The sequence below is a fragment of the Capra hircus genome, chromosome 18, assembly GCF_001704415.2.
Source record: "Capra hircus breed San Clemente chromosome 18, ASM170441v1, whole genome shotgun sequence".
Lineage (NCBI taxonomy): Eukaryota > Metazoa > Chordata > Mammalia > Artiodactyla > Bovidae > Capra > Capra hircus.
The window spans coordinates 49,247,664-49,261,878 of NC_030825.1; the positions used below are offsets into that span (position 1 = coordinate 49,247,664).

Genomic DNA, 14,215 nt, shown 5'->3' on the forward strand with positions numbered 1-14,215 from the left:
CACCTCTGCCCCTCAAATGCACTCCACAGGCACACTCTTTGTTAGCGTTATTCCTCCACTCACTCACTTCCTCCTGCTCACTCCTTCCCATTCCCACCTTCTAGTGGTCCCAGGAGCCCATGTCTGTCTGTATGGCCCTCCAGTGCTCAAACAGCAGTACTGAGATAGCAGGCACATAGGGCATTTCGTAGGCACCAGGCCCTGTTCTAAGCACTCAGCATCTATTAATTCATAAGGGGAAACTGAGGCCCAGAGAGTTCCGTCTAACAGTGGTAGAATTGGGATTGGAACCCAGACAGGCTGGCTGCAGAACCTTTGCCCTCAACCACCATGCCCTCTTTCTCAAAGAAGCCAAAAACATCGATTCTGGAGCCAGCTTGTTGGGAATTCAGATTTCACTCCTGTCACCTTCTGTGTCACCCTGAGCACGTGACTTTCTGGGCCTCCACTTCCTCATCTGTAAAATGGGGATAACAGCCCATACTTCTGGGATGGTTTGTAAGGATTAAATGTGATTACGATACACAAAATGCCAGGATACTGGCCCTGGCCCTGTTGAAATTCATACAAGTGCACCTACAGCGAGCGCAATACAGGTGCGCTCCTCGAAAATAAAAACCACGATGATGCTTAGAACAGCGGCGAGCGCCCGGCCACCTTCGCTGTGGTCCCAAGTGCCCGCCGACGGCGTCCCCATCATGTCCCCTCCGCCCCGCGCTGCAGGTGAAGGAATCGAAGCGTCAGTTCATCTTCGACGTGGTGAACGAGGGCGGCGAGTCGGAGAAGATGGAGCTCTTCGTGAGCTTCTGCGAGGACACCATCTTCGAGATGCAGATCGCCGCGCAGATCTCGGAGCCCGAGGGCGAGCCGGAGGAGGACGAGGACGAGGGCGCCGGCGCGGCGGAGGCGGGCGCCGAGAGCGTGGAGGAGGGCGCCGCGGGGCCCGAGGGCGCGGCGGCCACGGCGGCGGCGGGCGCCACGGCGCGGCTGGTGGCGGCCGCGAACCGGGCCATGCGGGGCCTCAGCTACCGCAGCCTGCGGCGGCGCGTGCGGCGGCTGCGGCGGCTCACGGCGCGCGAGGCGGCGACCGCGGTGGCCGCACTCCTCTGGGCGGTGCTGGCGCGCGCGGGCTCGGCGGGCGCAGGGGCCGCGGCGGGCGCGCTGCGCCTGCTCTGGGGCTCGCTCTTCGGCGGCGGCCTGGTGGAGGGCGCCAAGAAGGTGACGGTGACCGAGCTCCTGGCGGGCATGCCCGACCCCACGAGCGACGAGGTGCACGGAGAGCAGCCGGCCGGGTCCGGGGGCGACGCGGACGGCGAGGGCGCGGGCGAGGGCGCGGGCGATGCCGCCGAGGGTGCGGGTGACGAGGAGGTGGCGGACCAGGAGGACCCGGGAGTCGCCGATGGGACGGTGGCTGTGGCCGATGGGGGCCCCTTCCGACCCGAAGGGGCCGGCCTCGGGGACATGGGTGACACGACGCCGGCGGAGCCGCCCACGCCCGAGGGCTCGCCCATCATCAAGAGGAAGCTGGGGGTGAGAGTGCGGGAGGGGGCTTCAGGGGTTTGGAATCACTGAGGTAGGAAGGAGGGTGAGAAAGGGGAAGAGAGACTCTAATAGAGGGTGGGTGGCGGTGCGCAGAGAGAAGGAAAACAAAAAGCAACGGTGAGAGGGCCTGAGAGATACACAGAGACGCACAAAGAGAGAGACACACTCAGATGGACACAGAGATGGAGACCTGGAGAAAGGCTCCGGGTAACACGCGCAGTTTCTGGGAGCCACGGAGAAAAAGATATCTGGAAACAAATAAACCAGCAATCCCGAGACCAAATTAGAGGGGAAGGGGGATCAAGACCTAAAAAGACCGAAGATGGGGTCAGAGACTGGGAAAGACCCTCAGAGATGCAGGCGATTGTGGGGAATTAAGTAGCCCGCTTGACCGAAGCCCCTAAAGCATTCTCAGGCCCTCAGTGCAGAGTGCCGGTAGGGGTGCCGTTGTCAAGGTGATGAGAGGCCCTGCGGGGAGAAGCCTCCACTGGGAGTCAGCCTGACTCTGCACAGTGCTTCGGTCACGGCTGCTCCATCTTTCTGAGCCTCAGTTTCCCCTCTGTAAAATGAGAATGATAATCCCTTTTCTGGTGGGGGTGGAAGTCACCTCAGACTGCCTAGGAGAAAAGTGCAGAAGGGACATGGAGAGGGTACGCAGGTCTGAGGGGCACTGAGGGTGCGGGATCCACCCTGATACTTGCCCTGCCGTCAGGTGGCTGGAGAGGAAGAAGAGCTGCCTCCAGAGCCAGAGCCAGAGCCAGAACCCGAGCCGGAGAAAGCTGAGTGAGTGGCCTCAGGTGCAAGGGGCCCAGCCCCTGTCACTGCCTCCCTCATCGACTGGGAGCCTCCTGAGTTCAGGGCCTGAGGCTGTCCTGGTCACCCTGTGACCTCAGCATCACTCAGCCCAAGCCCAGACCCAGAGGAGGGCCTCTGTGAAAGACAGTAGAGGAAGAAATGCTCCTCTCATCACCACGAGCCTTTCTACCAGCCGTTCCCTCCGCCTGCAGCACCCTCCCCCATGCTTGGTCTCAGCCTTCCTCCTCCTTCCCATGTTGGCTCACCCATCTCCTTCTCCTGGAAGCCTACCGTGACTCCCCTGCTAAGATGAAGGGGTGTCTCCTCCTCAGGGTTCCCATGAGCCTCTGAGCTTCCCCCATCCCAGCCCTGACTGCTCTGGGCTGTGACTGTCTGGTGATGGGTCTGAACCCCACTGGACCCGCACCCCTTGAAGACAAGGCTGGAGGTTGGTCTCACCACTATGTCCGTAACCCTGTCTAGACCTGGGCCAGGCGTGGGAGGGGCCCCACACTTGGCTTTGAATGAATGCATGCATGCATTTCCCAGGCACCTTCTCACTCTTTCTGTGTCCTGCCCTGCAGCGCTGAGAATGGGGAGAAGGAAGAAGTCCCCGAGACCCCACCAGAACCCCCCAAGAAGGCAGCTCCTCCACCTCCTCCAAAGAAGGAGGGAGCTGGCGGTGCAGGCCTGGAATTCTGGGGAGAACTGGAAGTACAGCGGGTGAAGTTCTTGGTGAGGACCCAGCAAGGGCATCCGAAGCCCCCTCTCAGGGAAACCCAGCATTCACACGACCTCTGCCCCCACCCTGTTCCTGAGCCCACCTGTGCCCGGCTCACCTCTGAGGGGAAGCAAGTCTGGGCAGAGGGCAGAGATGTCCCCAGACAGAGCAGGACCTGGGCACAGGGCAGCATTTTCAGGCGGTCCTCCCTTGGCTCCTCGGCCTCTCGCTGCTCACAGTCCTTATTCCCACCTCCATGCCTTTGCGCACCTGGGACCACCTGCTTCGACTTCCCTCCTCCATCCTCTATCCAGAGCTAAATCCAACTGAAGCCATGGCCTATTTCTTGGCTCTCAGCCTTCAGGTGGGAGCTGCCACACAAGCCTCAACTCCTCCTGTGCGGGGGGGTGGGGAGGTGTGAGAGAGACTCACCTCCTCATCCAGGCCCAGAAGAAGCGAGGGTGAAATTTGGGAGGGCAGAGCCCAGGGCTCCACCTGTCGTGTCTCCTCTCCAGGCCAGCCTGACATGAGGGGCTGAGGAAAACATGCTGGACAAAAGGGGGGGGTCCTGTGAGGATTTGGAGGAAGATCGGGGAATGGACAGAGCAATGGAGAGGAAGAGAGGAAAGGAGAGTTAGGAATAGATGTCCTCTGCCCGGGATAAAGCAGACCAGGCCACCTTGTCCTGGAAGCAGCATGGCAGGGGGGTTGGGAAGGTAGACTCTGGAGCTGGACTGCCTGGCTTCAAAGCCCAAGTCTGCCACTTCTTATTGACATGACCTTGAACAAGACAGCTCACTCCCTGAGCCTCCGTTTTCTCATCCAGAAAGTGGGCACATCAGCGCAGAACTAAACAGGTTCATGTAGATAAAGCACTTAGCCCAGGTCTTGGTATACAGTAAGCACTCAATAAATGGGAAGTTGTGGGACCAGTTATTCAGGACCTCAGTGCTTGGGTTGTGGGTAAATGTTGGGATAAATTCTCCAAGGGAGAGGATGGACTGTGAGCTCTGTCTTTCTCTTTCTCTCTGCATCTTAGAACTACCTCTCAAGGAATTTTTACACCCTGCGATTCCTTGCCCTCTTCTTGGCATTTGCCATCAACTTCATCCTGCTGTTTTATAAGGTGCTGGTCAAGAGGGGCTGGGAGGATCAAGTGCTGATCTGGGCTGTGGGATGGGAGGTTCAGTCCCAATAGGTCCCCAGGGCCCTTGAAATTCACTAGGGACAAGGGATTGGGCTCAGGGTCCCGGGGAAGGGTCAGGCTGAACACCTGGATCTTGAGACCCTATAGGGGTGAGTGTAGGTATCTAGGTCCATCTGGAACACATGCCTGAGGGCCCGGGGGAGTTAGAGCAGCGAACAGGTTGTGGGTTCCACGTTCAGCTCTGCCACTGGCCAGCCTTATGCCCCTGGGTGCAGGCCTTGCCCTCTCTGCAGCACCCACCAATTCAGTTACTTCTCTTTGCTTTCACATAAGCTAAAGAGAAATATGTGGGGAGAAGGCAATGGGAAGCTCATGGGAATTCTCTTAATTATATTAATTCTCTTAATTCTCACAGTTCAGGGACTAAGATCCTACATGCCCTACAGTGCACCCAAAACAAACAAGCAAAAAACACATGTAAAGCTCTCAGAATAGTACCTGGTATATAAAGATGCTGTATGAATGAATGATAGCGACCACTGACTCTAGTATTAGTGTTAATGTTAGTGTTAAGGGAAGTCCCTGTCAGTCCCTGGTTAGGCCTCCTCTTTCACTGCCAAGAGCCTGGGTTCAACCCCTGGTTGGGGAACTAAGATCTCATAAGTTGATACATATATGCGTGCGTGCTAAGTCGCTTCAGTCCAACTCTTTGCGACCCCATAAACTGTAGCCTGCCAGGCTCCTCTGTCCACGGGATTCTCCAGGCAAGAGTACTGGAGTGGGTTGCCATGCCCTCCTCCAGGGAATCTTCCTGACCCAGGGATCAAACCTGTGTCTCTTATGTCTCTTGCATCTGCAGGTGGGTTCTTTACCACTAGTGACCCCTGGGAAGACCCTGATATATATGTGTGTGTGTGTGTGTGTTAAAATTAGTCTCTCTTTGGGGCTCTACTATCAAGACAAATCAACTCTGTTTTTAGTTCTCCTGTCACTCAGTCAATAGTCAAGATTCCCAGAACAGAGTCTGATTTGCTAGCTAGGGTCCTGGACCTGCCCCTTGATCTTGATTGACAGTCCTGCTGAGATTGCCTCTGACAGGGGCCAAGAGCAAACCTCAGGCATGGAGGCTGTTCATTTTCTTCGTGGGTTCAGGGTGTAGTGGACCAGGCACCAGGACCCCAGGTCCCCACCCTGACTGACCTGTTCCCCCCCCCCACCCCACTTTAGGTCTCTGACTCTCCACCTGGGGAGGATGACATGGAGGGGTCAGCAGCTGGGGGCCTGTCAGGAGCAGGGTCTGGTGGCGGCTCCGGCTGGGGCTCGGGGGCTGGAGAGGAAGCAGAGGGCGACGAGGATGAGAACATGGTGTACTACTTCCTGGAGGAGAGCACGGGCTACATGGAGCCTGCCTTGCGGTGCTTGAGCCTTCTGCATACGCTGGTGGCCTTTCTCTGTATCATTGGCTACAACTGCCTCAAGGTGGGTCATGACCACAGCCTTGGGGCCGGGACGTGTGTGTGTGTGTGTGTGTGTGTGTGTGTTTGGTGGAGAGGGGAGAACATGAGCTGGGGCCCTGGCTGAGAGGATCTGGGACAGGGGCTGGGGTATGGTGCACAGCGTTGGGACAAAGGGGACCTAGGGCTGCGGCAAGGCCAGGGGCTGAATACAGGACTGGGCTGTTTAACAAGTTTGATATTCAAACTGGGAACTGATGCAGCTCACACTGAAGAGATGGGTCCTATGATGATGTTAATTTCTGGGTCAAGAAGCACAGTTTGTCATTTGGGACTACATGTCCTTTTCTACGTGTTGGTCAGCTGGTGAATCTGTGAGGGGTGTGTGCAGGCCTCAGACGCAGCCTGGGTGCCAACAGGGGGACATGGATTCTGACATTAACTGTGCCCGAAGCTTTGTGATGCCCCATAAGTTGTGTTACAAAAATTTCCATTTGAGTTCCACAAGAGCTGACTGTCCGGCTAATCTTGATACTTAACAATTGGACGAACAGTGTTCTTTGGGCTTCGAACGTCTGCATGTGCGGTTCCCTCTGCCTGGAAGGCTCTGCCCTGCTTTGATCTCCTCTCACCTACCTGATTCATTCCTCCTCCTTCCCTTGGGAGGCCACCGGCTGCAGCAGGCACCAGTTCTGGGCCCTCCTGGGTTTTTTGCGCATCCCAGCCCTGACCTTATGATTGCATTTCCCCACTGCTACTACCCTGATCACTCTGGGAGCACAGCTCTGCTGTGGGGTCTCATGAAGGCTCCAGCAAGACATCCCTGCTCCTGCTGAGGCTGTGGTCTCCTGACACTCCCCGCCACCCTATTTACCTCCGTGCACCCTCTAGGTGCCCCTGGTGATCTTTAAGCGCGAGAAGGAACTGGCCCGGAAGCTGGAGTTTGACGGCCTCTATATCACGGAGCAGCCTGAGGATGATGACGTGAAAGGCCAGTGGGACAGGCTGGTGCTCAACACTCCGTAAGGACTCAGCACCCCCACAGTGGGTGGGGGAAGCAGAACTGGGGTACCACTCCATCCCCAGCCCAGGCCTGGGGAGCCTGACTCATTCTCCCCAAGCCTCCACCTTCCTCTTTGTAATACACACCGGTTGCCTGTGCATTAAAGTACCTGTGGGGGTGCTGGAGACACATGGAGATTCCTGGGGCCCCAGCCCAGGAGATTCCAGTTCAGTGAGTCTCCAGAGGCGCCCAGGAGATTCTGGTTCAGTGAATCTCCAGAGGCGCCCAGGAGCTGCATTTTAAACTCCGTCCTCACGCAGGATTCTCACCAGGTGTCATGAATGGGAAACTGATGAAATAATTTGGGTTTTGAACTGAGCCCAGAGAGGAAATGAGGGTTATGAGGGCAATGTGGTGGGACACTGGACCCCCAAAGAGCACTCCCAGCCCATCCCATTCTCCCCAGGTGAAGTCCTATCTTCCGTGTTTATACAGCCAGGCTGCATCCTGAGAGGGAGGCATGTCTAGAATAAGAACACCAGGTCAAGACTTCCTGGGAGTCCAGTGGTTAAGACTCCGTGCTTCCAATGCAGGCAGCGCAGGGTTTGATCCCTGGTCAGGGAACTAAGATGCCGCATGCTGCGGGAGACAAAAACGAAAAACAAAACAAAACCTGGTAAATAAAGGGCCAGAAGCATCAAATAAAATTAAATAAAACAGCATGAGAAAGCCCTCTGTTCCCTGGACGCCAAAGCGGGGCCAGGCTGCTGGCTCCAACACCCCCCACCCCCATCACACACTCTTGCCTCCCTGTCTCCCATCTGAGTGCAGTTCAGGTCTTTGTACATCCCCGTCACCTGGGCTCCACCGATGACAGCAGCGGAGCCTAGGGATCGGGGCAGGATGTTAAGGTTGAACTTGGACAAGCGTCACCTGGCCTGGGGTCTTTAGAGCCTGATCCTGAGTGAGAGGTTGACCCCACTGTCTGGGATCCCCTGTGAGAAAAGCATTGGAATTCCAACCCCACCCCACCCCCCCCCACTCCCGCCCAGTTTGGCTGGCGGCTTCTGTTCCTTTCTCCCCTAACATCTTGTGGCTTCTTTCTCTCGGCAGGTCTTTCCCCAGCAACTACTGGGACAAGTTTGTCAAGCGGAAGGTGAGACGCTGTGAAAGGGGAGGTCGAAGGTCCTCCCCAGCTGGGTGCCTTGATGCCACCAGCCCATCCAAACCCAGTCAAGCACTTGGTTTCTGTGCAGCCTTGGGCAAGGGGCTTTGCCTCTCTGAGAAGCACCTCAGTTTGCCCATCTGGAAATGGGCATGATAATCACCCCCCTACACCCCCTGTAATGAGACGATGCATGTGACAACCTCAGCAGTGCCTGCCACAGAGTAAATACTTCATGGAGATTAGTTTTGAGGGAGGAGCTAAGGCATCTTATCTTCAGCACATAGACTCTGGTGCTGGATTGCCTGCTTTTCTCTTTTTTGTTAATTTTTCATTCATTAATTAATTTGAGTGCATTGGGTCTTAGTTGCGGCGCCTGGGATCCTCACTGTGGTACTCGGGATTCTCTAGTTGTGGCCCCCAGGCTTAGCTGCTCTGCGGTCTATGGAAACTGAGTTCTCTACTCGAGATAGAACCCATGTCCCCCACATTGGAAGGCAGATTCTTAGCCACTGGATCATGAGGGAAGTCCCTTGTCTGCTTTCCCATGTGTCACCTTTTCTGTGCCTCAATTTCTATCATGTTGAGTGAGGTACTAAGAGGGCTGACCCCACTGGGCTGTTGTAAAGATCGTTTGACCTGCTTCGTGAACAGTATCTGGCACACACACAAAAAAGACATTAGACAAGTGTTGACTGTTAGAATCATTCATTCACTCAACAAAAGTTTATTGAGTACTCCTAGGTATCTAGTCAGTCCTACCTGCTAGGAACTGTACTGGGGTTCCTAGCAGTAAACACATTTTGACCCTCAAGTTGGAAAGACAGATGAGGAACACATTTATAATGTTCAGATGGTGATAAGTGTTGTCGGAGGAAAAAAGATGGGCCGGGAGGGGGAGTGTGTGGGGGTTGGCCCAGAGAGATTACTCTGCAGGGTGATTAGGAGGTGAGGGAGTGAGGCAGGTGAAAGTCCGGGGGAAGTGTGTCCTGGCGGGGGGGCGAGAATGGCAGCTGTAAAGGTCCTGGGGCGAGGATGTGCCTGGAGTATTTGAGGAGCTGTGGGGAAGCCAGTGTGGCTGGAGCAGAGTGAGAGGGTGAGCAGGAGGAGATAAATTCATCAGTGATGGGGTGGGGGGCAGGTATATAGGATTATATAGGGTTATATAGGTTATATAGTTATATAGGATTCCTTGCCTACCTGCCTAATTATAATAAATTATCCCAATTAATTTGGCTAATGAGCTAACTGGGGGGGAGGGCTTTATTACTTTTGGACCCTCCCCCTGAGGATCTGAAGAAAGCTCTGGCCCTTCTCCCCAGAAAAATGCACCCCCAATCTCTCACACAAAGTTCAGAATGTCCCAGACCTGTCCCACAGAGCAGACCACCACCTTCCCCGCTCTAGTCTTGTCTGCACGGCCCCCTGCTCCCCTGTGCAGGTCTTGGACAAGCACGGGGACATCTATGGGCGGGAGCGGATCGCCGAGCTGCTGGGCATGGATCTGGCCACGCTGGAGATCACAGCCCACAATGAGCGCAAGCCTGAACCACCGCCGGGGCTGCTCACCTGGTGAGCCAGGGAGGACTACCCCCACCCCCAGGCCTGGGGCAGGCGGGGGAGGCGGCTCTGGTCTGACTCTCCAGCATCTGGCCATCCTTGTTTTCTCTGCCCTGCAGGCTTATGTCCATCGATGTGAAGTACCAGATCTGGAAGTTCGGGGTCATCTTCACAGACAATGTGAGGAGGGCCCCGTAGGTGGGGGAGGGGCCTACAGGTGAAGGGCGCTAGGAGGGTTGGGGGCTCCACCCCCAGGTATCCCTGACCAGGGACCCACTCCTGAGCTCTGTGCACATCTGATCCTAGGGCACCCTCAGACCTGCCTAAGGTTCCTTACCCTCCAGCACACTCTTTGTTTTGTTTTCCTTAATTCATCTTATTTTATATTTAATCATTTACTTGGCTGCACTGGGTCTTTGCTGCTGCGCACAGGCCTTCTCTAGTTGTGGCGAGTGGGGTACTGCTGTCTAGTTGCAGGGTAGTTTGCAGCACCTGGGTCGGTAGTTGTGGTGGACAAGCTTAGCTGCCCCCACAGATGTGGAATCTTCCGAGACCAGGGATCAAACCTGTGTCCTCTGCATTGGCAAGCATATTCTTAGCCACTAGACCGCCACGGAAGGCCCAGAACACTCTTGGTTTCCCAGACTACATCCTCTGCAGAGGGTTCCCCAACTCCCCGAAGAATGGCTTCCCACACCGAGTGCTCCATTGTTCTAGAGTGTTCCTGATCCTTCAAATAATCCCTAGCCAGAGATGGCACCCTGACCACCAGAGCCCGCCCGATGCTCTTGAACGTTCCTGGGCCTCCAGAGTGCTCCTTGGCCCTCGTGCGTGCCCGCTGACCCCGGGTTTGTGTGCCCACAGTCTTTCCTGTATCTGGGCTGGTACATGGTGATGTCCCTCCTTGGACACTACAACAACTTCTTCTTTGCCGCCCACCTCCTGGACATCGCCATGGGGGTCAAGACGCTGCGCACCATCCTCTCCTCCGTCACCCACAACGGGAAGCAGGTGTGGAGGGACCTGCCCAAGTGGAGTGAGCCTGGCAGGGGCTACCTTAGCTGTCCCTTATGAAGGGTGAAGGCTGGGCAGCTCGGATGAGGGGGGCACAGGGTTGGGTGAGCAGGGGCAAGGCTGGGCTGGCTGAGCCAGGGTGGATGTGGGTCATGAGACCCCGGCAGGAGGGCCATCTGGGCTGAAGTGGGGCAAAGATGGAGAAGGTGGGCATGGGGGAGCGGCAAGCCGAGCGTGGAGCTGAGCGTGGAGCTGAGCCGCCCCTGCCCGCCCCCAGCTGGTGATGACGGTGGGCCTCCTGGCGGTGGTGGTCTACCTGTACACAGTGGTGGCCTTCAACTTCTTCCGCAAGTTCTACAACAAGAGCGAGGATGAGGACGAACCTGACATGAAGTGTGACGACATGATGACAGTGAGCCCCCCCCAACCCTTCGCTCTTGGACATGTTACCAGCCATCCCTGACCCTTAGTTTTCCCATCTGTAAAGGGGGTTAGTAGTAGGACCTACCCTGGGACTTCCTGGGCTGTCTAGTGGTTGACTCCCCCTTCCAAGGTAGGGGGCGTGGGTTTAATTCCTGGTCAGGGAGCTAAGATCCCACATGCTAGAGAGTGCAGCCAAATTAAAAAAAAAAAAAAAAGTAATAGAACCTACCTTGCAGACTTATTTCCAGGGTTAAGTGATCTGACCCTTTTACTTGGAACGCTGCCTCAGTGAATGGTAGCCACTGTTGTAATATTTGAGCTTTTCAAGGTATTATCCTTGGAAAGGTGCTCAAGCACAGTGCCTGACTTACAAGCCATGTGATTTGGGGTTGACAGCTCAACCTCCCCTCACTCTGGTGTCCTCACCTGTGAAATGGTTTACAATAATACAGCCTATATCCCAGGGTTGCTTTTAGGACTCAGTGATGCTCCCTGGTAGCTCAGTGGTAAAACCCACCTGCCAATGCAGGAGAGACGGGTGTGATCCCTGGGCTGGGAAGATCCCCAGGAGAAGGAAACGGCAACCCACTCCAGTATTCTTGCCTGGGAAATCCCATGGGCAGAGAAGCCTGGTGGCTACAGTCCTTGGGGTTGCAAAGAGTTGGACATGACTGAGCGCACACAATGCTCCCTGACCATCAAAGACTTAAAAGTTTAGAACAGTGCTTGACAGGTATTAAGGATTCCATAGACGTGAGCTACTATCATCATTCTCTATCAGGAAAAGTTTTATGCCATGCATGTTTCTATTTTCTCTTCTATTCTAATAAATGGTGGTCATTACCCAAATTGAGTTTAATTTACTATAGGCGTGGGTCACAGTTGAAAGAATCACTCTAGTGCTTTATCTCAGAACGGCCTGTAATCTGGCACTATGCTCACAGGACCCATCTGGTTCCTCAATCTGGTATTTGAGGCCCCACCAGACTTGGTCTTGTTACTCAGCCTTGTTCCCACCAGTCACTGGTCTTAGCTCTTACCCAAGGCAACTGGGTTCTCTCACTTCCTAGAGACACAGAAAAAAAAAAAAAAAAAAAACAGTGTAAGGTCTTTCCCAAGTCTCAGGCAGACCATGTCCTTCCCTCTGCTCAGAACCTTCTTGTGGCTCCCCAGTGCCTTCACCATGGTGTACAAAGCCAGGGGAAAACTAGCCTGGCCTGAGTCTAACCACAGTCCTTGCCTTTTGCTCTCTGGCTGCCTGGTCCTCCCTCAGTTCCCCTAAAATCATGTGTTTCCTCCCAACCCAAGCCCTTTGCATCTGACCTTTTCTCTACCCGCCCTCTCCCTGGCCCTACGTACACACACCTATTCACTTGATGCCTCATCTTCAACTTAAATGCTGCCTCTTACAGGAAGCTCTCCATGACCATTAGCTGGCCCTCATTTCTCTCCTCACTCTTGCTCACAGGAACTCTATTTCCAGCCTCAGTGAACCTGTTTTCAGTTCCTCACAGGAGCAAGATGTATTCTTTCCTCCCCAGCGGTGACGAAACACATGTGGTTTTCTCTGCCTGGAACGCTCTCTCCCACCTAACATTTTGTTCACGTTTCCAGTTCACACATGTCCTCTCTTCTAGGAAGCCTTACCCTATCACCCAGGCGAGGTCAGGCTTTCAAAACTTCAACGTTTCCTGTGCTTCCCCCATCTTGCCCATGACTACGCTGTGCTTTCCTGGCCCTGGGCCCTCCCTATCACAACCCTGATCATTTCTGGGCTGTCACTATCTGATGCCAAGCTTGTGAGCCCTGTTGGAGCAGCGTTCAGGGCTGTCTCAGTCATTGCTGTGTGTGCCCTGCCCCAGCCAATCCGGGGCCCTGTAGGTTCTCAGTGAATGTCGAAGCCTGAACGCACGACTCATGTGCTTCTCACCTTGCCCCTGCAGTGTTACCTCTTCCACATGTACGTGGGTGTCCGAGCTGGTGGGGGCATTGGGGACGAGATAGAGGACCCAGCAGGCGATGAATACGAGCTGTACCGAGTGGTCTTCGACATCACCTTCTTTTTCTTCGTCATCGTCATCCTCTTGGCCATCATCCAGGGTCAGTGCTCATCAGGGTCTTGGGAGTGGGGGCTGTGTCCAGAGGCAGGCTAGCTCCTTAGTGTACAAATCCAGGATCTGGTCAGCCTGGATTCATATCCTGGCTCTACCTCCCCCTACTGTGAGACTTTGGTCAAGTGACCTCTCTGAGCTTCCGCTTCTTTATCTATAAGATGAGGATATTGATTATACTAGCCACATAGAGTTGTTGTGAAAATCAAGTTAATTCATAGGTGGTAAGTATCTGGCTCATGGTAAGTGCTCAGTAAACACTAGGTGTTATTATTTCTAGTAAGTGGGGTGAGATTAGGGAGATTGGGTTCAAGACTCAAAGGCCGATAGCTAGAAGTGAGAAGCTAAACACTGACGAGCGCCCTGCAACACCCTCCCCCGCCCCGCCCCCGCCCCCAGGTCTGATCATTGACGCTTTTGGCGAGCTCCGAGACCAACAAGAGCAAGTGAAGGAAGATATGGAGGTAGGTCACGTCTGGGGGTGACTCTGAGGGATTCCAGGACCCTGGGGGGTTGAACGGACCTTGATTCTGATGTCTCCTGCCACGCACAGACCAAGTGCTTCATCTGCGGTATCGGCAGTGATTACTTTGATACGACACCGCATGGGTTCGAGACTCACACACTGGAGGAACACAACCTGGCCAATTACATGTGAGTGTGGGCCCGTTGGCCAATCAGGAGGGTGGGGCGTGGCCACCAACAGCGGGGTGCGGTGTCCATGTGGGTGGATTCCCAGCCAGCTAATCAGGAGGAAGTAAGGGAAATCGTGACCTGTCTACTGCTGCCTCCCATCCCCAGGTTTTTCCTGATGTATCTGATAAACAAGGACGAGACAGAACACACGGGCCAGGTAAGCGTGTGTTATTGGAAGGACAATGGGCAGGGACATGGTGAATTTTAATATAAGGTCAGTCAGCAGGTGGCAGTGAAAAGCTCATGTCAATATGAAGCATTTGAAGATGTGACCAACTAACTCTTCCCCATCTCCCACCCCTAGGAGTCTTACGTCTGGAAGATGTACCAAGAGAGATGCTGGGATTTCTTCCCGGCTGGCGATTGTTTCCGCAAGCAGTATGAGGACCAGCTTAGCTGAGACACCCCTAGCTGGCCCTTCACCCCCCACCTCAAGTGCCTTATTCTCACAGCAAACCCCACAGCCCTCAAACCCCTCCCCCCAAGGCAGCTGGGGGAGGGGTGACCATGTACTGACGAATTAAAGTCTGTGCTATACCCCTGACATCATTGTGTTGGATTGTTGATTTTTGGGGGGCGGGGGA

General features: G+C 54.9%; 1 protein-coding gene across 4 annotated transcripts in view; it reads left to right on the forward strand.

Annotated features, from left to right (window-relative positions):
- Nucleotides 1-14,175, forward strand: part of RYR1 (ryanodine receptor 1) — a 126,705-nt gene extending 112,530 nt beyond the window's left edge. For 3 of the 4 annotated variants that reach the window (XM_018062343.1, XM_018062345.1, XM_018062346.1), the window contains 16 exons: nucleotides 724-1,530; nucleotides 2,255-2,325; nucleotides 2,922-3,072; nucleotides 4,098-4,184; nucleotides 5,433-5,684; nucleotides 6,551-6,681; nucleotides 7,776-7,818; nucleotides 9,269-9,399; nucleotides 9,507-9,567; nucleotides 10,252-10,398; nucleotides 10,679-10,813; nucleotides 12,768-12,924; nucleotides 13,335-13,399; nucleotides 13,489-13,589; nucleotides 13,737-13,788; nucleotides 13,936-14,175. In XM_018062343.1, coding sequence (XP_017917832.1) covers nucleotides 724-1,530; nucleotides 2,255-2,325; nucleotides 2,922-3,072; nucleotides 4,098-4,184; nucleotides 5,433-5,684; nucleotides 6,551-6,681; nucleotides 7,776-7,818; nucleotides 9,269-9,399; nucleotides 9,507-9,567; nucleotides 10,252-10,398; nucleotides 10,679-10,813; nucleotides 12,768-12,924; nucleotides 13,335-13,399; nucleotides 13,489-13,589; nucleotides 13,737-13,788; nucleotides 13,936-14,031 — 2,487 coding nt within the window. In that variant the 3' untranslated portion in view covers nucleotides 14,032-14,175. The remainder of the gene's footprint in view (nucleotides 1-723; nucleotides 1,531-2,254; nucleotides 2,326-2,921; nucleotides 3,073-4,097; nucleotides 4,185-5,432; nucleotides 5,685-6,550; nucleotides 6,682-7,775; nucleotides 7,819-9,268; nucleotides 9,400-9,506; nucleotides 9,568-10,251; nucleotides 10,399-10,678; nucleotides 10,814-12,767; nucleotides 12,925-13,334; nucleotides 13,400-13,488; nucleotides 13,590-13,736; nucleotides 13,789-13,935) is intronic. The other variant, XM_018062344.1, reaches the window with a different exon arrangement.